This window comes from Phoxinus phoxinus, assembly GCF_949152265.1.
Source record: "Phoxinus phoxinus genome assembly, chromosome: 1".
NCBI lineage: Eukaryota > Metazoa > Chordata > Actinopteri > Cypriniformes > Leuciscidae > Phoxinus > Phoxinus phoxinus.
In genome coordinates this window covers 31,834,951-31,860,296 of record NC_136876.1, presented here as the reverse complement: position 1 = coordinate 31,860,296, position 25,346 = coordinate 31,834,951, and the positions used below count along the sequence as shown (strand labels likewise).

The 25,346-nt window shown below is 41.1% G+C and overlaps 1 protein-coding gene across 2 annotated transcripts in view; it reads left to right on the top strand.

Annotated features, from left to right (window-relative positions):
* The window catches only part of cntnap1 (contactin associated protein 1), a 147,545-nt gene that overhangs the window by 4,240 nt on the left and 117,959 nt on the right, over positions 1-25,346 (top strand). For both annotated transcript variants that reach the window (XM_079611307.1, XM_079611308.1), the window contains exons 2-18: positions 6,775-6,876; positions 7,784-7,977; positions 8,255-8,408; positions 9,132-9,335; positions 9,518-9,702; positions 10,015-10,167; positions 10,264-10,525; positions 10,697-10,846; positions 11,110-11,281; positions 11,878-11,984; positions 12,083-12,202; positions 12,292-12,495; positions 13,388-13,544; positions 14,179-14,306; positions 14,548-14,721; positions 14,834-15,052; positions 15,147-15,386. In XM_079611307.1, the coding sequence (XP_079467433.1) occupies positions 6,775-6,876; positions 7,784-7,977; positions 8,255-8,408; positions 9,132-9,335; positions 9,518-9,702; positions 10,015-10,167; positions 10,264-10,525; positions 10,697-10,846; positions 11,110-11,281; positions 11,878-11,984; positions 12,083-12,202; positions 12,292-12,495; positions 13,388-13,544; positions 14,179-14,306; positions 14,548-14,721; positions 14,834-15,052; positions 15,147-15,386 (2,925 nt within the window). The remainder of the gene's footprint in view (positions 1-6,774; positions 6,877-7,783; positions 7,978-8,254; positions 8,409-9,131; positions 9,336-9,517; positions 9,703-10,014; positions 10,168-10,263; positions 10,526-10,696; positions 10,847-11,109; positions 11,282-11,877; positions 11,985-12,082; positions 12,203-12,291; positions 12,496-13,387; positions 13,545-14,178; positions 14,307-14,547; positions 14,722-14,833; positions 15,053-15,146; positions 15,387-25,346) is intronic.

The window sequence follows — 25,346 nt, the reverse complement described above, 5'->3', positions numbered from 1 at the left end:
GTCTTTAGTGTCTTACGTGTGAAAAGTTGAGATTGTCAGTGTATTTGAAATGGCGTGGTGAAAAATGTCCTATTCCGTGAAGTTGCTTGTGGGAGCAGCCCTATGCGGAGACAGAGGGCGGGCGCATTAACTCACCGAACTCCCAAATTCATATGACGTAGAACACTGCATGCGAATCCTGACGTAAGGTTACCTTTAAGACTGTATCTTCAAAACATCAAAATGATACAAAATATATCCTAACGATATTCTTATTACTAATAAATATCAACAAAAAACTGCGCATTCAGTTAAGGTGCTGGAAGAAAGCTTAATAACATTGTGTGCCAAGATTTTAAAATTATTTTGTTCTGACAAGGTGACACATGAGTCATTTTAATTCAGGGTACAAGATCCACTCATGATGATAACAATTTTTCTAACAATTTTCTTCAGAAAAAAATATTGTTTTATAGGCCTATATCAAGGGAAAGCATAGCATTTTTGAAGTGAGTGGGTCTCAAGTTCAAAATAATGAATGCAGTCAACACATTTATATTAAATTTCGGAAATGTAAATACTTAACAAATACTGAACAACATAGGTCCTGTCTGGATATCTCTATTGAATAAGTGTGAGCTCTATTACTTAATATTATTAATTAGTGATTGTTTGTCAATACAGTGTTATGTTGAAACCAAAGCACATTGTATGGTGGAATCCAAGAGGGGTTTTTCTAGGCTCCCACTTCACTGCAAATTCTTTGACAACAATGAGAGCTGATGTATTGTGTAAAGAAAAGATCAGTTCTCAGCTCTGAGAAGAGAAATGAGACAGCATGAACGCAGCACTCTCGCTTTAAGAATTAATTTAGCATAAATCTTTGGGAAGGAGCGGAAACCATCCAAACTGAAAATGGGTGCTCTGACGATACAGAAAACTGTTTGAAAATGTCATTTTAGTGAGATTTAAGATGCCCTGTCTATCTGTAGATCCTGTTGAGGAAGGTGTGAAAGATTAAGAGAAGATGCTTGTGTGTATGCTTGTCACGTGCTGTGCCGGCGTCTTGGATTGGCTCTGTATTTTAAAGTCCCTTTTGAGCTTATATTTTGTTTCATTCAAAGACAGCCACCTACTGTGCCTGCAATCCTGTTCTGAATAATTTATACCAACGTGACCCTCTATTCTGCAATCGTCCATGCTAAAAATGCTAATCACAGCCTCTCCCCTAGATGATAGTTAAAATCCTAACCAGCCCAAAGAGATTGATCCGAACTAGCAGTCTTAGTCTAGACCCAAGTGCACTGCTGCTTTCTCCTAAAGATAGCTTACATGATATGCACTCAATTCTCCTTGAGCAGAAGTGCTGTGTCAGCCTGCAGAGACTGGGGGAGTGCCTGTAATTCAGCACGTGTGTTAGAGAGAGAGAGAGAGAGAGAGTGTGTGTGTGTGTGTGTGTGTGTGTGTGTGTGTGTGTGTGTGTGTGTGTGTGTGTGTTTAAGGTGGGGCCCATGTGTCACTGTTATCCCTTATCTGTGAGTGGAAAGCAGCCAAGGACATTGAAGACATTGGACAAAAAGAGAGAGAAAAGTCACGGGGAATGAAATTGATAGTTTAAAATTGCAACTATTGGGTATTTTGCAAAAATTGGAAATGCCACTTTGTGTGTGCAGTTTGATTGAGAGCAAGAGAGGGATGACAAGCTGAAGTCTTATTTAGGTTATAGGAAAGTGAGAATTGAATTTTGCACCCTTTGTTCTGTTCCAAATCCTAGTCAGTTTCCCACAGAGGCATCATTTTAAAGGCATTATAGGTAAGATCCGAAATGAAGACTGTTCCAAAAGGTAGCCATCTTAAATTGTGATGCCTCCTTATAAGATACCTTTGTGTGCACTACTCAACCATATCCATTTTCTAAGGTTATTTTGCTAACATCGGAGTCTGATAGCTCCTCCCCTTTCATTACAAAAGGAAAGTTTTGCTTAACCCAAAGCCAACTGTATCATATTTGTTTATTTGTACATCTCTCAGTCATAATTGTTGCATTGCATTATTTGCACCCTACAATAAAAAAATACAGACTTTTAATCAAAACTTAGCGGTTAGCGGTTATGATAGCGGGAATGATGCGGATGCATTTTATGTAGTCTGCTATACAGATTGATGCTACAGAATTTCATCTTACTTTTTGGCTATACAAATATAATCAACTGCAACAGATGGCATATTTGTGTTTGTGAGCTACATATTCTCTTATGTCCTCTATATTTTTGTTCTCAGAATTGCATGATAAACTTGCAATTGTGAGAAAAAAAAGTAAAAATGTCGCAACTATTTTAAAAAATGTTTTACTCTGTGGCGGCAAACAGGCTTCCATGGAATTTATTGTGTCCTTCACAGAGAAGACAATCCCAGAATGCAAAAAAATATATATTACATATGATAATAAACAAGCAAGATAGGGATGTAATATTTTATAAAATACTGTAAATTGTCAATTAAAAATAGTTTAGTGTTCACACAATATTTATGTATACTGTCTTTTTATGCTTATTAAAGGATTGTGCTGTTAGCTTAGCTACATGCTAACACCTAACACTATTGAAACCATCTGTGAGACGAGTCTCCTGTGCTAGAATTCAGAATCTGTCACTTATTAGGTTCCATCACAGTTATGCCTATATGTGGGCAGTGGAAAGCAAGGAAGCTTACTGGTAAGTTTTGGAACAGAACTTTTGTATTTAGATGGACATGTTTTGCATGGGCGTGTTTGTAAGTCTCTGCATTCATCTTCATGAGGCTTTCATTGCTTATTCCCAGTTTCCCCTGCAGCTCTTCTGCACTGAGTGCTTTAATAACATAATGCTTCTCCTGCAGGGCAGGAACTCCTCTCTGCTCTGCACAGCTGCTAGGAGAACAGAACAGCACAGGGTGAATATCATTGATCTCAGAGGGACAGGGACAGACAATCTCTGCAGCTTATATTTTACAAAGATAGATGAGGCTGGGTCACATTTAATCGATTCATTTATGCCTAATGTGAATCAGAATATTGCACTGCAGCTGTTGCTTACAGGATAATATGGAATTCTAATCTTAGACGAGGGTCGTCACAGACACACACACACACACACACACACACACACAAACACACAAACACACACACACACATTGCCTTTGACCAGCCAAGGTCAATTTCTGTCGGCATGTCTTTCACGGAGTCATATCTCAGTGGACAGAAGTGCAGTTTCTCCCATGGAATCACCAGTAATAAAGGAATACTCAAAGGACATTTCCATCAGTGAATGTGATTTCACCAAGTATGTTCCTGGATAAACATCTTTGTTGATCCTGCTACAACATTCCAATTAACCAATCAGATTTGAAGGATAGGCTTACAGTTAATGTCAATTTTAGGTTTAAATCAAGGATTAGGGCCTTCTACATTAGTGTCATTAATCCATCGTTTCCCTATAATTTATGGGTTGAATTAGGTTTATGGGGATAGGGATAGGGTTAGGACTATGCATTTGGACAGGAAAGTTGTACAGAAGCCATTTCTCTCAGGAAACTTTCATAATGGAGTTCATGACTTGATGAATCCAGCTAGTCAAAGGCTGAAAGATGACTGAGCAGAGAACTGTGAATCAGATGGGAATTGAAATCACTTGAGAATGAAATATGACTCATGCAATTTTCTGTTACATTCCTTGCTTTTTCTCTCCAACTCTCGCTCTCCATCAAACGGTTTCTTTTCCCCCTCTGCTCCCTCACTGGCAGTTGCAGTGGTCAGAATACTAATAACCTCTGCTGTGTCTGACCCCTGCAGTCTCTTTGAGGCAGCTTCATGACATGTTACTTCATTGAGAAATACAATTGAGAACAGAACATAGTGGACTTCTGTTGTTTTTAAAGAAAGCAAATTATAAATACTAAAAATGTAACTTACCCAATCATTAACCTTACCCTCAAAAGAAAACTCTTTACATTATAAGATGATATGGCTAGTCCATCCTTTTGAAGGCAGAATCTTCATAGCCATCTTCAATAAGGCACATTCAATATTTCTGAAACGAACCGGCTGTGTGAAAGTGTGTCGGCTGTAGTTAGAGAGGTGAGGTGGATGGGCTGTGAGATGTGATGCCATTTGAGCAGATGGCTTTATTAGAGCTCTGTGAGAGGGTGAGATTGAGGTGGGTTTATCTGACTCTGCCATTTAGATTAGGCTGAAATGTTGCCAGGTCTAATTGAAGCAGGGATTTGTGTAACAGAGGTACTGATGAAATGACTTGCTAAATGGGCCTGATTTATATTGTGTCCCATATCCCCTACGACATACATTTTGTACAGTATATAATATACAACTGAAACGCTCCTTCCACACATGATCCGTTTATATGCTCGTCGTGCAAATGAGACTCTTAACAACTTTAACCCACAAAATGTGCCTGTAGAGCCTGGTTTTGTTTGGTAATGTTTGATAAAGTATAAATGAGAACTAAAGATCTGAACGTACTGTAGTTTGCTCTGACAGGTGTATATGTTTGCCATTAATTAGATTAGAATAATTTTTTAGTGCAGTGTCAAATGTTATTGTTGTTTATTCGGCCTAGTAATAATCTCAGCTAGAACAGCCACAGTAGTCCTTTATGTCGACCAATGAATGTTATTTAAATAATATTTACACTTTGGAAAAATGGATATTTGAAATGGCAGGTAAACTCATGATGGGTTTAATTGCATTTGTGGTGGTTCAATGAACTGGATAAACTGCATACTGTATCAATGTATATACTGTATCATATACCAGTTAAGGGTACACTATGTAACTTTTTTTTTAAGTTATACAATGAGCGAGTTCATCATGAATCCATCTTCCAAACCGTGTCTTATCCTGAGTCACAGTACGCCTGTTATAAGTCTTTGTATTTTGGCTATGTTAGACAGCCGCTGAGAAATAGCCCAGTCATATACATAAACAAGGAGAAGTATAGCTCTGGCTACAATGCTCTTCCGCAAGACGCATATACAGTCGTTTTGTTCATTAACCGCTAAAGCCCAAAAGTTACATAGTGTACCTTTAAAGCACAATTGATCATTTTAAGAGCTGCAATTTTGGTTGGAAATATTACACATAATAACAGTAGGCCTAATTAAAGGGATGGTTCGAAGTAATTTCAATCCAGGGTCCTTTGCACCATGACCTCGAGCCAAACACTCCCCCCAGAAGCTTTTTTCCCCTTGGTCGAACATTATTAAAGTTAGAGATATCAGCCGAATGGCTTAGTGCAGGTGCTTATGGATCCAAGGTTGTATCTCGTAAATTACCCCACTAATAATGCCCGGAATGGTACCAAACTAATACAGTGGTACAAATAGGTTTTGTACTCATAAAACGAGGCATTTGAAAGTTTGTAAGTACATCAGCAGTTTATTTTGGGGATGGCTGACACGAAACTGACGTTCCGAAGCTTTTCGAGATCCCGAAGCTCAGATGTTTCGAAACACTGATCCGAAGCGTGATTCAAAACACCCATGTCATGTGACTACAGCTAAATGAAGCTTCGGAGTGTTTCACAAGTGTTTCAACAGGTGCCATGGTCCGCCGAATCCACGTTTGATTGACAGTCAATCACACATCTGTATAAAAGTGAAGTCAACGCATCTTGACCTCGTGGTTTTTTGTGAGAGGAGTTTGATTTTGAGATAGCGGATTTTTGGTGATATAGTGACATTTATAGTGCGATTTGTTTAGTTATATTTAGGCTTACATTTAAATTTACACATTGACTGATAGGCTAGACAGACAGAGTATAGGCCTACGTATAGTGACACATTAATAGATGCATAGATAGATAGATAGATAGATAGATAGATAGATAGATAGATAGATAGATAGATAGATAGATAGATAGATAGATAGATAGATAGATAGATAGATAGATAGATAGATAGATAGATAGATAGATAGATATAGATTTAATGGCTTGTTGTCAAGGTTGTTTCAGATCAACACATGCAAGTGACCACTAGGTGTCACCGTTGAGACGGGTGTCGAATTGTTTCGAAGCCTCGATACAATATGGCACATTTGCTGCCTTCAACTGTTTCATTGTTTTTACGAAGCCTCGATCTGCCCACCACTAGTTTATTTAAATAACATTTGCCTGATGGCTTATGCTAACGCTAAACCTGGACATCGAGGTCACTTCCGTTAATTGGGAAAAGACCGTAAAAGTCCTGGCAGAAAGCAATTGTAAAGACGCCCAGTTCCAGGAATGCACTAATATTTAGTTGATAGTACCAGTTTGCAACAATTATTAGTTAATACTAAGTTGTCAACACTTCGGGAAAAATAAAAATTGGACATACCATGAAAAACATACTTTTTCAACAACTCCGGGTGATCGCGCGAGACTTTTACAGGCTTTTCCCAAATCACGGAAGTGACGTCGACGTCCGGGTTAGTAGCATTATGTCTATGGTTAGTAGTAGAATAAGCCATCAGGCAAGTGTTATTTAAATAAACTCCTGATGTACTTACAAACTTTACAATGCCTCGAGGTCATGGTGCAAAGGCCCCTAGGTTGAAATTAATCCGAAACAACCCTTTAAAAGTATTTATATCAGATAATGTATGTATATAACTTTTCCCATGAATAACAGTTTCATTGTGTTGTCCTATTTTCAATAAACTGCTAAATAAACCTTGTCAAAAAAAAAAATGTAATCTTGCTTTTATGAAAATGTCATTAAATATTCTCTATAATTCTCTTTTTCTTTCTCTCTGTTCAGGGCCATGCTTAGATCCGCTGATTTCTCCTCTCTATGCATCCTCTTTCCATGCTTCTTCCAGATACAACTTTTTTTACTCTGCACATTTTGCCAAACTGTATGGTAAGTGACTAGACCACAAGAGCTATGGGTTGCATTTTGCATTTTGAATAGGTCTGGCTGAGAATACTGATGAGAAACAATATTAACATAATATTCCCCTTTGATTTAGCCAATACATTTGCCCGTCTGAAGCAACAACAAAAAAAGTCTTTATTTTTTGTGTGAATAAAAGTGAATGTGACCACTGAGCCACGAATTAAAAATGTCAATAAAAATATGAGAAATTATATGTAAAAGTCACAAGATTACTTTGTTTCATTGAAATGCAATTCCATTCCATTGTTCCATTGAAATGCTGCACTTTTGTTATTTTTTTGTCCGTGCATATTGTCCTCTAGTGTTAAATTAGGCTATCAAAATGATTTATTATATTTTATATCCATTAGAACAGTCTGGAACATAACTGTGGTGGAGAAACAATCACATTGAACCAAATGTTTCATTTAATTTAATTGTATTTAATTTAATTTAATTGTATTATTTTATTTTATTAAATTTTTATTCATTAATTTTATTTAATTTAATTAATTTATTATTTATTATTATAATTTCAAACTTTTTCAGGTTATTTTACCTTGGTGGAGAAAACATACATTTTTAGACTTTATTTGAAGAACAAACAAACAAACAAACAAACAAACAATAAATACAAAAATAAACAAACAAATAAATAATCAGACAAGCCATGTTCTTTAAATTTTTTTTTACAAATCTTTCAGAAATGTCTCTTAATATTCCATTTTTAATAATGTAGATTATTTGGATTTTTATGACAATTTCTGTCATTTTACATATGGCCAAAATATGTAGGACTGCTGGCTAGCCCATGACAAGAAATTTGAAGCACTAAATGTCTACATGCATGTATTTTCTCAGCTGATTTTCAAATGTGTGTGTGCTGATGTAGGGAGCAGTGGCTGGTCTCCGTCCCCTCGGGACAGGCAGCCGTGGATGCAGATTGACCTGGGGAGGAAGTATCGTATCATGGCCATTGCCACTCAGGGTACCTTCAACTCTTATGACTGGATCACCAAATACATGCTGCTGTACGGGGATCGATTCGACGCATGGACTCCATATGTCATGACAGGAGGCAATATGGTAAAAATGATCTATGTTTTATTAGTGTTTGGAAAGCCCACTGAAAAGTATAATTTGTGTTGATCAAGTCCTGATGTTTTGAAGCAGAGGCATAGGACAGGCATCTTCTTTTTTTATCTTATTTGACCTTGAACATGACTCATTCAATCAGAATCTAGAGTTCAACCTTTTACAAAAACATTGTTGATGATTAGTTGTGAGTGAGAGAAGTTGTTGATTTGTTAAATGGTGTGTAACATTCATAGAGCCTTTAATATCAGATTTTTGTGTCTCTCAGACGTTGCCTGGCAACTGGAATTACTACCAGGTGAAGAGGAACGTCTTTCATTATGCGATCACTGCCAAACATCTGCGCATCTATCCCATGGGCTGGAATACTGAGAATGGAGGCAAAATCGGCCTTCGAGTAGAGCTCTACGGCTGTCCTTACGGTAAACGGCGCATGTCTGGACTGAGGCACTGCCAACTGTTTGTGTTTTATCAGCAGCCAAGAACTTTAGCGTATCATGATACGGAAAATCTCCTCAGTGCCTTGTAATGTTAACCGGTCCTTTGAGTTGCACTGCAGAAAATCTGTTTTTAATTAGTATTTTGATCTTGTTTTCCAATAAATATATCTCAACGATAAGTTGTTTTAAGAGAAATAAAAAAAATGAGGTTTATGGTTACAACAAAGAACATTTTTCCCTCTAGATGAAGTGAAAATACTGTAAGACTTAATATATATATATATTTTATTCTCAAGTGCTTTGTATATTGTTACAAGGATTTTTAAATATTAATAGTGAAAATCAAAAGAAAAATACTGAGTATAAAATTTATTATTTCAGTTTGCCATGCCAATAATACCAATACTTTTACCAGGTACAACACATACTGCCTGTAAAACTCATGTGTAAATTCAATACCTATGAACACTCTCATATGCTGATTTGTGCAAGCTAGAAGCAATGTGAACTCCTTGATGATCTGGGCATCAGTGTAGGCCAAGGTCATTGATTTCAAGGTCAACCTCTTCTGTTTGCGTGGCCAGAAAGAAAACAGATTGACACACACAGTGGCTTGTCCATGTTGTGTTTGGTTTAGCAGAAATAAAACCTTGTAATATAGTTTTTAACAATCCTCTCCATACTCTTGACCTTTGACCCTAACAGAATCATATGTGATGCAGTTTGAGGGGGATGACATGGTGGCATACTCCTTCCCACGGGGCAGGATGAGGACACTTCAGGACCACTACGCTTTGAATTTTAAGACGTTGGAGAAGGATGGTATTCTCCTGCACAGTGAGGGTCTGCAGGGAGACTCGGTCACTTTGGAAGTAAAGACTGGACGCCTATACTTTCATATCAGCCTGGGTAATCTATCTATCTATCTATCTATCTATCTATCTATCTATCTATCTATCTATCTATCTATCTATCTATCTATCTATCTATCTATCTATCTATCTATCTATCTATCTATCTATCTATCTATCATATATCTGTCTGTCTGTGTGACCTTCTATCTATAATCATATATTCATGATCTATTTAAGGGAGCAGCACAGTCCATAACACCAATGGGATGACCACAATGATGCTGGGAAACCTGCTGGACACCCAGCACTGGCACTACGTCACCATCAAGCGTTACGGGCGAGAGGTTAACTTCACCCTGGATGGCCAGACTGAGACTGCTGTCCTCAACGGAGAGTTCAAGTACCTTGATCTGGACAAACAGGTGACCTGTTGGATCAAACGCATGAACTATAAATACACACTGTATCACACTTCAGTGATAATATGACTCACATTTGTTTTGAACAAATGAAAAACACAAAAATAATCGGTGCCTCTGTTAAAAGTGAAGGGTGTAATTTCTGTGCCATTAGGATCAGCAAATGGAGTAAAATAATTACTGTTTTCAAGCAGGTATCACAAACACTACTCCTGTCTGCCATTGGTCAGTCAATAAGATAGTCCCGCCCCAAACTCATGCCATTGGTGAATGTTCCCTGCAATCTGATCATAACAATTATCCATTTCTCTTTAGATTTATGTTGGCGGTGTGATTGAGAAAGACACACCCCACCTGCCTGGTAAGGTTAACTTCCGTGGCTGCATGGAGAACGTCTTTATCAATGGAATCAATGTCATCTACATGACACAATACCAGGAGCCTGAAATTCGTCTAGCTCCTAAAAAGGTATGTAGAGTTTTGCAAGAGTGTAGTGTGTGGTGAAATCACATTTGGATGTTCAGTGTATCGCAAAATATTTTAAATATTTTTTGTATATTTCAGACAAAGATGCATTATACCTGCCGTGACCTCCTCTGGAAGCCCATGACCTTTGCAGGACCCAACAACTACCTGCAGCTGCCCGGGTTCTTCCGGAAGAACCGTCTGGCGGTAAAGTTTAAGTTCCGCTCATGGGACTACACAGGGTTACTGATGTTCACCAGGTTTGCAGATGATTTGGGCTCTCTGGAGCTTGGCCTCAGTGAAGGACAGGTCAACGTCACTCTCATGCAGCCTGGAAACAAGAGATTACGCTTTGCTGCAGGTACGGTATGATTAACGATTGTGTCCATAACATTGGTAATGACATTTTGATCTCTATTTCTGTAAGAGAGGACTGAATGGAACACCTATAGACCAAGAGTTTAGCAGAACCAAACACTGGTCCAGTCTAAGATTATATACAGTAAAGATTTTACTTTTTTGTGTGTTTAAGGGTACCGTCTCAATGACGGCTTCTGGCACACAGTAGACCTGACCGCCAAAGACAACTTACTAACTATCACTATAGATGAAGATGAGAGCTCACCACTGAAGATCACCAACCCCTTCACGGTTCGTACAGGAGATCGCTACTTCTTCGGGGGTAAGTTACAGATCACAGAATATGAGAAGTAGTCTGTTATGTTTAAGTGCCTCATGGCTAAAACCGAGTGCCACTCATCTCTAAAACTGCCTCAAAAATGTCTGTAAATTCGTGTTTATTGTAAGCAAGAATGCTTTACAACACAATGCATGTTGTTTATCTATTATTCATAAATGTATGGCACATCTAATGCCATAAATGCTGCCTTAATGTTCATAATCAATGCTAAATGAGAGTAATATTTCATATCTGCTGTGTTGCAGGTTGTCCTAAGACCAATAACACGGCTCGCTGTGTGACCAAGCTGTCTCGCTTCCACGGCTGCATGCAGCAGATCTTTATAGATGATGAGCCGGTGGATATAGATGTCATGCTGCAGAGGAAATGGGGCAGATACGCTGAAATTCTGCTGGGCACCTGCGGTATCACTGATAGGTGTGTGTGTTTGTGTGTGTGTGTGTGTGTTTGTGTGTGTGTGTGTGTGTGTGTGTGTGTGTGTGTGTGTATGTGTGCGTGCGTGCGTGCGTGCGTGTGTCTGCGTGCAACTCATTGAGTTTGTGTATGTGGGTTTTTGCCAACACTGCAGGACTAAATGTCCTCACAATGATAGTTTCCAAGCAGACTGTCTTCATCAGGAATACTGCTTAATAAACTGAAAATTATGTCTTAATGAAAATGAAAATTTGAAAGGAGATAAAAACATATGAGCTCAGCTCTATAAAAAGAATAAAAGTCAACGGACAGTTACCACCATGATATATAAACTAGCGTGTGTGTGGGATACAAGTGTAGTGTTCATTTATTACCTCTAAGTCTAATGTCATAGTCTGTAATCAGGACGAACAAAAATTTGGAAAAATGCACTGCAGATTTTTGTCTTGTTTTCCAGTAAAAAATATTATTGTCAATACCAATAATATAACATAAATATATAATCATATAAAACTCATAAAGGAGAAACAAAGCCTCGCAGAATGTAATATCTTGAGACGTGCATTATTAAAGTGTCAGCCTTCTCTTCTTTTTTTCAGGTGCTCTCCAAACCCATGTGAACATGAAGGCAGGTGTATACAGTCCTGGAATGATTTCTTGTGTGTGTGTAACAACACTGGCTACAAGGGGGAGGTTTGTCATAACTGTAAGTGTCTTTCACCGAGGAGATTCCTCTATATTGACTTTTTGTTGGTGAAATATGAGAATCACTCTATTTTAAGTCTCTCTCTCCCTCCATCCCAGCCGTCTACAGGGAGTCATGCGAGGCCTACAGACTGAATGGGAAGTACTGGTCAGGCAACTACACCATAGATCCAGATCTGAGCGGACCACTGAAACCTTTCACGGTCTACTGCAATATGTGTATGTATGAAGTGGAAGAGATTGACATGTTGAAATCAATTTCGAAGAGATGATTTTGGTGAGTTAAGATTGATCACGTCACATTTTAGTGCAAAAATCATGGACCGTCATCGAGCACAACCGCATGAAAAGCACCAAGGTGAGCGGCTCCACTGTGGATCAACCGTATATTGGGGACGTCCGGTATGTAAACGCATCCTGGGATGAAGTCACTGCCCTAGCAAACACCTCCTTATACTGCGAACAGTGGATTGAGTTATCGTGCTACAAGTCACGCCTCCTCAATACTCCACGTAAGTTAGGTTTCACAAGGATGTGTGGAACTTAGTACGTTGAATATTCTTGGTCATTTAATGCATGAATGTAGTTAAAGGGATAGTTCACCCAAAAATGAAAATTTCGTCATCATTTATTTACCCTCATGTTGTTCCAAACCTGAATTTTAAAGACATGTGACAATCCGCAATGACCAAATTCATGAACAAATCATACTTTGAGTTGGATCTTTTCAATGAATGAATCGGTTTGTTCACAAATCAAACTGATCCAGTTCTTGATTTCAACTCACTGATTCAAAGATAGTTACAGCAGTTAACGGCTCATTAGAGGTACAGCATATGGTAGAGTATTTGAGTTAGTAATGACTTGTGCTTTGAGAAGACGGAATAAAATCCTTTCATTATCCATTATGATGTTTTTTTTGTTTGTTTGTTTTTGGTGCTTGATGTCCCCAATTCTCATTCACTTTCATTATATAAAAAATGTGGAAAGGTGTTCTTCAAAAATTCACAGAAGAAAGAAGGTCACACAGGTTTGGGATTTTCATTTTTGAGTGAACAATCCCTTCAAATAATTGAACCTATTTGAAAGTTATTTTACTGTGTGGTAAATATCTGCAGCCATCACTGTGTATCTGAATTGTATAGCATAGTAAAAAACCATGTGTAAAGGAACCTCAGCTGTGAGTTTTGAAATGGCTGCTGAAGCATTGATCTCAGCTAGGGATTCAGTGCAAAAACACTAGAAGAGTCTGACTAGCCTGAGTATAATTAGTGTCCTTCTCAGCCTTTTTCTATGCTGAGTAACTTATAGGAATCTTCTCAGTCACCATTTACCACTGAGTATTTTTGCAAAGCTAAGCTCTGCTCTGTTGACCCCAATGAGACTGGCTTGTCTTGTTAACAGATGGAAGGCCTTACACTTACTGGATTGGTCGGCATAATGAGAGTCATGAATACTGGGGAGGAGCTTTTCCTGAAAGTGGAAAATGTGGATGTGCTGTCAATCAAACCTGCACCGACTCCAAGTACTGGTGCAACTGTGACGCCGACTACCGCCAATGGTGAGACTCACTGAGATGAGAAAGAGTGAATGAATAAAAATAATTTTATGTCATCTAAATATATATTTTTTAACTTTGTCTGAATGATGGTGTTTGTTTGATGTTATTAAAGACAGAAAAAGATATACATTTTATATATTTAAATATGACACTTAAATATGAACTTGGGACAAAAACGATTTATATATACCGGTACACTGCTGTTAAAACGTTTGGGGTCAGATTTGTTTAAAAGAAAGAATGCATTGATCAAGATAGAAAAGCCATTTATAATGTTAAAAATGTTTACTATATAAAAAACGCTGTTCTTTTCAGCACTGATAATAGTAAGACATTTTTATTTCTGAGCACCAAATTAGCATATTAGAATGATTTCTGAAGGATCATGTGACACTGAAGACTGGAGTAATGATGCTAAAAATTCAGCTTTGACATTTTATAATATACAGTATATTAATAGAAAACAGTCATTTTAATCTTTTGGTGAGCATTAAAAAAATCTTACAGACCTCAAACTTTTGAACGGTAGTAGGCTACAGTATATATGCAGTATAACTACAAGCAAAACATTCATTGATTTATTTTAAAGGCTAGTTTCACTCTTACTTCACACTTCACTCTTCACATTTACTAGGCACTCAGATAAAGGCTACCTGTCGTTCCGTGATCATCTGCCTGTCAGGAGGATTGTCATAGGGGACACTAACCGCACCGGTTCGGAAGCTCGCTACAGTGTTGGCGCGCTGTACTGCCATGGAGACAGTGAGTAATGAACATTACAAAGATACAATGGAGGAAAAGTTTTTCTTATATAATAAGAAGATCCTTCCTGATATGTACGTAAAGGGAAATGTACAGTCTTTTGGTTTATTATAACAAAATTAACACAAAGCAGAGCGGCCATTATTTTGATGGCTGACTGTACATTTTCGTCCATAATACACATATTTACTTTTACCAAATAATGTTATTGGTATTTGTTCATGAGAAATCCTTCTCTTAGGGAGTATCTGGAACACCATAGCTTTCTCCAAGCCCACCTATCTGGCGTTCCCCACCTTCAAGCCCGGCACCAGTGCCGACATTACCTTCCACTTCAGGACCTACCGCACTAACGGAGTGTTTGTAGAGAGCTCAGATGACCACCTCCGTAATTTCTTACGAATTGAACTCAATTGTGAGTGTCGTTTCCGTGGCATTGTGAATACCATTGTAAATCTTAAAAATATATGCCATATATATATTGATTCTGATTCCTCCTTCATCAGTTTCTCCTTAAATTTTCACAGCTACAACTGAGGTGCTATTTATTTTCATGGTGGGTGATGGCATTAGAAACGTCACCCTCCGCTCACCTAAACCTCTCAATGATAATGAATGGCACTATGTAGAAGCTGAAATCAATGTAAAAATGGCTCGGCTCAAAGTTGATTTCCTGCCTCCGGCCTTACACAAGTTCCCAGGCCAGACCTACATCACAATGAAGTTCACACAACCCCTGCTCGTAGGTAAGAATCATAGAGCTGGAGTTTCAAGCAGAGATAATATGAAAACATTGCTTCAAGCAGTTGATACAAAAACATACCATGCATCTGAATTCAGGTGCGGCCAATCACACCTTAAGGCCTTTCCTGGGTTGTCTGCGTGGGCTGAGGATGAACGGGGTGCCTGTGGACTTGGAGGGGAAGGTTGATGAGAGTGCTGGGATACGTAGGAACTGCACTGGAGCGTGTCTGAATGCCTCTATACCGTGTCGAAACGGAGGCCAGTGCATTGATGGGTACGCTTCATACGTCTGTGACTGCAATAACACAGGCTTCGATGGCTATTACTGTCATTTAGGTGAGTTAACACACATTTGCATATGCTCTCTCACACTCACGCTGACTCAAATTGACATGGTGCAGTGCAGACTGCAGATGTTTCCTAATAAACATATGCAAAATTAAAGTGATATCTTTTCATCTTTAGCTGGGGAAAGACTAATTATTACAAACGCATTTTAATGTTATGAGACTTAGGAGATTTAAAAAGATTAAAACAGATTCTAGTTAAGGATAATAAATGGGAGTAACAAATAAACTGATGCCAATGAGAATCTGTTAAAGAGAGAGTCGCTGCCTGAGAAGAGAGTGACAGACTTTGGCTTTAGTTTCCACTTTCACTATAAATCCAGAGCTGATTTAAGCTAAAAGGGATTTGTCTGTTCTATGAATTAAACTGCTCTTTTTTGATGATCTGTGTGAGAATATTTAAAACTTTGGCATAAAGCTGAATTGTGTTTTACAACAAACCTATATATATTAGGGCTGTAACGATTAATCGCGATTAATCAAAATTCAAAATAAAAGTTTGTGTTTACATAATAAATGTGTGTGTATTGTGTATAATTATTTTGTATATATAAATACACACACATGCATGTATATATTTAATAAAAATGTGTTATTTATATATAAAATAGTTCTATTTATATATAATATAAATCATATAAAAATATATATGCAGTATATAAATGCAAATATTTCTCAAATATATACATGCATGTGTATGTATTTATATATACAAAATAATTATACACAATACACACACATATATTATGTAAACACAAACTTTTATTTTGAATTTTGATTAATCGCGATTAATCGCGATTAATCGTTACAGCCCTAATATATATATATACACCTAATATACTCACCAGCAGGATTCATAATGGGCTCATGATTTAATAGTCATTTATGTCTTACTGCATGAATTAATCTACAATATGTTATATATTTAGTAGGGCTGTCAAAGTTATTGTGTTATTGTATGCAGTTAAATAATTAAGCATCCATTTGTCATTCTTTTTTTAACGGGTGCAAAGGAGGCTAAGTACCTGCTCAGAGAGTATGTGATTTTGGACGTAGCCAGTCACGTGTTTATTTGGCAAATTAATGAACGAATGAATGAAGGAAACCGGTTGAGTAAATTATTAAATGACTTTTTGCTGAAGTTTAAATGACTCGCTCATAAAAAATCACTAAAGCCGGGTGCACACTGTGCAATTTATAAGTCCTTTACGATTGTTGCATGTCAGACTGTACAAACACGATCATCGCTGTAAGCCATGTCACACTGTAAGATCTCAGTTGTCATAAATGTCAGACTGTACATCAGTAAAGATGCGTTAAAAACGGACGCACGCAAGATAACTTGTCCAGAGTTTTACATCATCCATCAGTGACACGTTTGGTGACAGTGAGCTGCATTACACACGGGATTGAAATCATGGCTACAAAGAAATCGCTAACGTTAATTTTGGTCATGGATTGTCTTTAAAAACGAAGACAATTTGACGGCCGTCGTAGAAGTCGCACTGTGAGTCAAATCATCGGTGGTAAAATGTGATAGTAACGGTAACTAGAAGGTACATTTCCAGAAGAAAATGTGAATGGTGCTTGCAGTGGCAAAAAACACGACCCGGTTGCTAGGGTGTTCTTGGAGTTTGCTATGAAGATGCTAAGGTGTTCTGGGTGGTTGCTAGGTGGTTGCTAGGGTGTTCTGGGTGGTTGCTAGGGTGTTCTGGGTGGTTGCTAGGTGGTTGCTAGGGTGTATTGGGTGGTTGCTAGGCGATTGCTATGGTGTTCTGGATGGTCGCTAAGCAGTTGCTAGGCGGTTGCTAGGTTGTTCTGGGTGGTTGCTAGGTGGTTGCTAGGGTGTTCTGGGTGGTTGCTAGGCGGTTGCTAGGTGGTTGCTAGGCGGTTGCTAGGGTGTTCCGGGTGGTTGCTAGGCGGTTGCTAGGGTGTTCTGGGTGGTTGCTAGGGTGTTCTGGGTGGTTGCTAGGCGGTTGCTAGGTGGTTGCTAGGGTGTTCTGGGCGGTTGCTAGGCAGTTGCTAGGGTATTTTTTTGTGGTTGCTAGGGCGTTGCTAGGCAGTTGCTAGGGTATTCTGGGTAGTTGCTATGGTGTTACTAGGTGGTTGGTAGTTGTCACAGATGGTTGCTATGGTGTTTGTAGCATTTTCTTGGCATGATTTAGCACTTAGCTAATCAAAATTAGCATGTAGCTATTCACTGCTAGCATGTGTAGCATGTAGCAAGTCCTGTTTGCTAGCATGAGTCAAAAGAGCCAACCCCCATCTCTATACGATGTTCTGATGCAGAGATATACGCCTTGCAAAACGGTTGCTAGGGTAATCTGTTTGGTTGCTAGGGAGTGGCTTGGCAGCTGCCAATCATGAAGCTCCAAAGTCAGTGTGAATGTATAAACCAACCCCCATCTCTATACGATGTTTTGATGCAGAGATAAAGGTCTTGCAAAATGGTTGCTAGGGTACTCTCTTTTGTTGCTAGGGAGTGGCTTGGCAGCTGCCAATCATGAAACTCCAAAGGCTGCTTGTCAATATGAATGATATAAACCAACTCCCACGTCTCTGTGACATTCAGAATGGAAGATATCCCTCTTTGGATTTTGGTTGCTAAGGTGCTCGACAATGGTTGCTAGCGAGGGGCTAGGATGTGTTGAGGTGATTGGGGATTGGCTGTTTGCTGCCCCGAGTCAAACGAGCCCACCCTCATGTTTCTATTACACTTATATCCTGAGATATCCCTTTGATGTCTTTCAATGGAAGTCTATGGAGCTTGTTGCTAAGGAGCTCTAAATGGTTGCTAGGGCGTGGCTTGAAAGCTTCACAATGATCCTGAGAGACTGATTGGTCGTCTGAGTAAAATGAGCCCGCCCCCTTGTCTCTATGACACTGTGATCCAGAGTTATGTTCAATACAAATGCGGTTTCTATGGTGTAGGACAGCCCATTTCATGGGCTGTCCTACACCATAGTAAGTCAATGGGACAACTTTGGGCCGGTCCTGCCCCCCAGGGGTGCAACTTTTACCCCATTGTGTGGTATGTTGTTACAGAGCCTACCAGCCTCTTCAAATGTGAACCAGAGTTATGTTCAATACAAAATCGCTTACTCTCTCTCTCTCTCTCCATTTCATGGGACGTCCTACACCATGTTAAGTCAATAGGAAAAGTTTGGGCCGCTCCTGCCCCCCAGGGGTGCAACTTTTACCCCATTGTGAGGTATGTTCTTACAGAGCCTGCCAGCCTCTCCAAATGTGGTAAATTTCACATTTCTACGAAATCCTCGCTCTGAGCTATGACTCGTCAAAGTTTGACGTAATGTTAAGTCTATGGGATTTTTCGTCGACTTTTTCGCCCCTGGGGCGAACACCGCACCCCCGATCGCTTATAAAAGTCATAGCACACCATTCCCGAATAGGCCGCACGTTTTGACACCTCATTCAGGGGTCTGTGACAAAAGCTGCGGGAGGAGTAGCGCGTCAAAAAAGCGGCGGAATAAGAATAATAACTAGAACGTACATTTCCAGAAGAAAATGTGAATGGTGCTTGCAGTGGCAAAACTCTACACCCGGTTGCTAGAGTGTGGTACATGATTGCATACGAGCCAACAACCATGTCTGTACGATGTTCTGCTGCTGAGATATGGCTTATTCATGTTGTTCGGGTCGTTGCTAGGGTGTTCTGAGTGGTTGCTAGGGTGTATTGGGTGGTTGCTAGGCGGTTGCTAGGGTGTTATGGGTGGTTGCTAGGCGGTTGCTAGGGTGTATTGGGTGGTTGCTAGGCGGTTGCTAGGGTGTTCTGGGTGGTTGCTAGGCGGTTGCTAGGGTGTTCTGGGTGGTTGCTAGGCGGTTGCTAGGGTGTTCTGGGTGGTTGCTAGGCGGTTGCTAGGCGGTTGCTAGGGTGTTCTGGGTGGTTGCTAGGCAGTTGCTAGGGTGTTCTGGGTAGTTGCTATGGTGTTACTAGGTGGTTGGTAGTTGTCACAGATGGTTACTATGGTGTTTGTAGCATTTTCTTGGCATGATTTAGCACTTAGCTAATCAAAATTAGCATGTAGCTATTCACTGCTAGCATGTGTAGCATGTAGCAAGTCCTGTTTGCTAGCATGAGTCAAAAGAGCCAACCCCCATCTCTATACGATGTTCTGATGCAGAGATATACGTCTTGCAAAACGGTTGCTAGGGTAATCTGTTTGGTTGCTAGGGAGTGGCTTGGCAGCTGCCAATCATGAAGCTCCAAAGTCAGTGTGAATGTATAAACCAACCCCCATCTCTATACGATGTTTTGATGCAGAGATATAGGTCTTGCAAAATGGTTGCTAGGGTACTCTGTTTTGTTGCTAGGGAGTGGCTCGGCAGCTGCCAATCATGAAACTCCAAAGGCTACTTGTCAGTATGTATGATATAAACCAACTCCCATGCCTCTGTGACATTCAGAATGCAAGATATCCCTGTCTGGGTTTTGGTTGCTAAGGTACTCGACAATGGTTGCTAGGGAGGGGCTAGGAAGTGTTGAGGTGATTCGGGATTGGCTGTTTGCTTCCCCGAGTCAAACGAGCCAACCCTCGTGTTTCTATGACACTTCTATCCAGAGATATCCATTTGATGTCTTTCAATGGAAGTCTATGGATTTTGTTGCTAAGGTGCTCTAAATGGTTGCTAGGGCGTGGCTTGATAGCTTCACAGTGATCCTGAGAGACTGGTTGGTCGTCTGAGTAAAATGAGCCCGCCCCCTTGTCTCTATGACACTGTGATCCAGAGTTATGTTCAATACAAAATCGCTTACTATGGTGTAGGACGGCCCATTTCATGGGCCGTCCTACACCATAGTACATGAATGGGGCAACTTTGGGCCGGTCTTGCCCCCCAGGGGTGCAACTTTTACCCCATTGTGTGGTATGTTGTTACAGAGCCTACCAGCCTCTTCAAATGTGATCCAGAGTTATGTTCAATACAAATGCGGTTTCTATGGTGTAGGACAGCCCATTTCATGGGCTGTCCTACACCATAGTACTTTATAGGGGCAACTTTGGGCCCCTCCTGCCCCCCAGGGGTGCAACTTTTACCCCATTGTGTGGTATGTTCTTACAGAGCCTGCCAGTCTCTTTAAATGTGCCAAATTACACGTTTCTGCGACATCCTTGCTCTGAGCTATGAGTCTGTGAATTTTGGTTGCTAAGCTGCTCGACAATGGTTGCTAGGGAGGGGCTAGAAAGTGTTGATGTGATTCATGATTGGCTGTTTGCTGCCCCGAGTCAAACGAGCCCACCCTCATGTTTCTATGACTCTTATATCCTGAGATATCCCTTTGATGTCTTTCAATGGAAGTCTATGGAGCTTGTTGCTAAGGAGCTTTAAATGGTTGCTAGGGCGTGGTCTGATAGCTTCACAATGATCATGAGATACTGATTGGTCGTCTGAGTAAAATGAGCCCGCCCCCTTGTCTCTATGACACTGTGATCCAGAGTTATGTTGAATACAAAATCGCTTACTCTCTCTCTCCATTTCATGGGACGTCCTACACCATGTTAAGTCAATAGGAAAAGTTTGGACCGCTCCAGCCCCCCAGGGGTGCAACTTTTACCCCATTGTGAGGTATGTTCTTACAGAGCCTGCCAACCTCTCCAAATGTGGTAAATTTCACATTTCTACGAAATCCTCGCTCTGAGCTATGACTCGTCAAAGTTTGACGTAATGTTAAGTCTATGGGATTTTTCGTCGACTTTTTCGCCCCTGGGGCGAACACCGCACCCCCGATCGCTTACAAAAGTCATAGCACACCATTCCCAAATAGGCCGCACGATTTGACACCTCATTCATGGGTCTGTGACAAAAGCTGCGGGAGGAGTAGCGCGCCAAAAAAGCGGCGGAATAAAAAGAAGAATAATAATAAGTATGACGGATAACAATAATGATGCCTTGCTAAAGCAAGCACCATTAACTAGAAGGTACATTTCCAGAAGAAAATGTGAATGGTGCTTGCAGTGGCAAAAAACACGACCCGGTTGCTAGGGTGTTCTTGGAGTTTGCTATGAAGATGCTAAGGTGTTCTGGGTGGTTGCTAGGTGGTTGCTAGGGTGTTCTGGGTGGTTGCTAGGGTGTTCTGGGTGGTTGCTAGGTGGTTGCTAGGGTGTATTGGGTGGTTGCTAGGCGATTGCTATGGTGTTCTGGATGGTCGCTAAGCAGTTGCTAGGCGGTTGCTAGGTTGTTCTGGGTGGTTGCTAGGTGGTTGCTAGGGTGTTCTGGGTGGTTGCTAGGCGGTTGCTAGGTGGTTGCTAGGCGGTTGCTAGGGTGTTCCGGGTGGTTGCTAGGCGGTTGCTAGGGTGTTCTGGGTGGTTGCTAGGGTGTTCTGGGTGGTTGCTAGGCGGTTGCTAGGTGGTTGCTAGGGTGTTCTGGGCGGTTGCTAGGCAGTTGCTAGGGTATTTTTTTGTGGTTGCTAGGGCGTTGCTAGGCAGTTGCTAGGGTATTCTGGGTAGTTGCTATGGTGTTACTAGGTGGTTGGTAGTTGTCACAGATGGTTGCTATGGTGTTTGTAGCATTTTCTTGGCATGATTTAGCACTTAGCTAATCAAAATTAGCATGTAGCTATTCACTGCTAGCATGTGTAGCATGTAGCAAGTCCTGTTTGCTAGCATGAGTCAAAAGAGCCAACCCCCATCTCTATACGATGTTCTGATGCAGAGATATACGCCTTGCAAAACGGTTGCTAGGGTAATCTGTTTGGTTGCTAGGGAGTGGCTTGGCAGCTGCCAATCATGAAGCTCCAAAGTCAGTGTGAATGTATAAACCAACCCCCATCTCTATACGATGTTTTGATGCAGAGATAAAGGTCTTGCAAAATGGTTGCTAGGGTACTCTCTTTTGTTGCTAGGGAGTGGCTTGGCAGCTGCCAATCATGAAACTCCAAAGGCTGCTTGTCAATATGAATGATATAAACCAACTCCCACGTCTCTGTGACATTCAGAATGGAAGATATCCCTCTTTGGATTTTGGTTGCTAAGGTGCTCGACAATGGTTGCTAGCGAGGGGCTAGGATGTGTTGAGGTGATTGGGGATTGGCTGTTTGCTGCCCCGAGTCAAACGAGCCCACCCTCATGTTTCTATTACACTTATATCCTGAGATATCCCTTTGATGTCTTTCAATGGAAGTCTATGGAGCTTGTTGCTAAGGAGCTCTAAATGGTTGCTAGGGCGTGGCTTGAAAGCTTCACAATGATCCTGAGAGACTGATTGGTCGTCTGAGTAAAATGAGCCCGCCCCCTTGTCTCTATGACACTGTGATCCAGAGTTATGTTCAATACAAATGCGGTTTCTATGGTGTAGGACAGCCCATTTCATGGGCTGTCCTACACCATAGTAAGTCAATGGGACAACTTTGGGCCGGTCCTGCCCCCCAGGGGTGCAACTTTTACCCCATTGTGTGGTATGTTGTTACAGAGCCTACCAGCCTCTTCAAATGTGAACCAGAGTTATGTTCAATACAAAATCGCTTACTCTCTCTCTCTCTCTCCATTTCATGGGACGTCCTACACCATGTTAAGTCAATAGGAAAAGTTTGGGCCGCTCCTGCCCCCCAGGGGTGCAACTTTTACCCCATTGTGAGGTATGTTCTTACAGAGCCTGCCAGCCTCTCCAAATGTGGTAAATTTCACATTTCTACGAAATCCTCGCTCTGAGCTATGACTCGTCAAAGTTTGACGTAATGTTAAGTCTATGGGATTTTTCGTCGACTTTTTCGCCCCTGGGGCGAACACCGCACCCCCGATCGCTTATAAAAGTCATAGCACACCATTCCCGAATAGGCCGCACGTTTTGACACCTCATTCAGGGGTCTGTGACAAAAGCTGCGGGAGGAGTAGCGCGTCAAAAAAGCGGCGGAATAAGAATAATAACTAGAACGTACATTTCCAGAAGAAAATGTGAATGGTGCTTGCAGTGGCAAAAAACACGACCCGGTTGCTAGGGTGTTCTTGGAGTTTGCTATGAAGATGCTAAGGTGTTCTGGGTGGTTGCTAGGTGGTTGCTAGGGTGTATTGGGTGGTTGCTAGGCGGTTGCTAGGGTGTTCTAGGTGGTTGCTAGGTGGTTGCTAAGTGGTTGCTAGGGTGTTCTGGGTGGTTGCTAGGTGGTTGCTAGGCGGTTGCTAGGGTGTTCTGGGTGGTTGCTAGGCGGTTGCTAGGTGGTTGCTAGGCGGTTGCTAGGGTGTTCTGGGTGGTTGCTAGGTGGTTGCTAGGTGGTTGCTAGGCGGTTGCTAGGGTGTTCTGGGTGGTTGCTAGGCGGTTGCTAGGCAGTTGCTAGGGTGTTCTGGGTGGTTGCTAGGTGGTTGCTAGGGTGTTCTGGGTGGTTGCTAGGCGGTTGCTAGGTGGTTGCTAGGCAGTTGCTAGGGTGTTCTGGGTGGTTGCTAGGCGGTTGCTAGGGTGTTCTGGGTGGTTGCTAGGCAGTTGCTAGGGTATTCTGGGTAGTTGCTATGGTGTTACTAGGTGGTTGGTAGTTGTCACAGATGGTTACTATGGTGTTTGTAGCATTTTATTGGCATGATTTAGCACTTAGCTAATCAATATTAGCATGTAGCTATTCACTGCTAGCATGTGTAGCATGTAGCAAGTCCTGTTTGCTAGCATGAGTCAAAAGAGCCAACCCCCATCTCTATACGATGTTCTGATGCAGAGATATACGCCTTGCAAAACGGTTGCTAGGGTAATCTGTTTGGTTGCTAGGGAGTGTCTTGGCATTTGCCAATCATGAAGCTCCAAAGTCAGTGTGAATGTATAAACCAACCCCCATCTCTATACGATGTTTTGATGAAGAGATATAGGTCTTGCAAAATGGTTGCTAGGGTACTCTCTTTTGTTGCTAGGGAGTGGCTTGGCAGCTGCCAATCATGAAACTCCAAAGGCTGCTTGTCAGTATGAATGATATAAACCAACTCCCACGTCTCTGTGACATTCAGAATGGAAGATATCCCTCTTTGGATTTTGGTTGCTAAGGTGCTCGACAATGGTTGCTAGGGAGGGGCTAGGATGTGTTGAGGTGATTGGGGATTGGCTGTTTGCTGCCCCGAGTCAAACGAGCCCACCCTCATGTTTCTATGACACTTATATCCTGAGATATCCCTTTGATGTCTTTCAATGGAAGTCTATGGAGCTTGTTACTAAGGAGCTCTAAATGGTTGCTAGGGCGTGGCTTGAAAGCTTCACAATGATCCTGAGAGACTGATTGGTCGTCTGAGTAAAATGAGCCCGCCCCCTTGTCTCTATGACACTGTGATCCAGAGTTATGTTCAATACAAATGCGGTTTCTATGGTGTAGGACAGCCCATTTCATGGGCCGTCCTACACCATAGTACGTGAATGGGGCAACTTTGGGCCGGTCCTGCCCCCCAGGGGTGCAACTTTTACCCCATTGTGTGGTATGTTGTTACAGAGCCTACCAGCCTCTTCAAATGTGATCCAGAGTTATGTTCAATAGAATATCGCTTACTATGGTGTAGGACAGCCCATTTCATGGGCTGTCCTACACCATAGTACTTCAGTGGGGCAACTTTGGGCCCCTCCTGCCCCCCAGGGGTGCAACTTTTACCCCATTGTGTGGTATGTTCTTACAGAGCCTATCAGCCTCTTCAAATGTGCCAAATTACACGTTTCTGCGACATCCTTGCTCTGAGCTATGAGTCTGTGATGTTTGGTTGCTAAGGTGCTCAACAATGGTTGCTAGGGAGGGGCTAGGAAGTGTTGATGTGATTAATGATTGGCTGTTTGCTGCCCCGAGTCAAACGAGACCACCCTCATGTTTCTATGACTCTTCTATCCAGAGATATCCATTTGATCTCTTTCAATGGAAGTCTATGGAACTTGTTGCTAAGGTGCTCTAAATGGTTGCTAGGGGCGTGGCCTGATAGCTTCACAATGATCCGGAGAGACTGATTGGTCGTCTGAGTAAAATGAGCCCGCCCCCTTGTCTCTA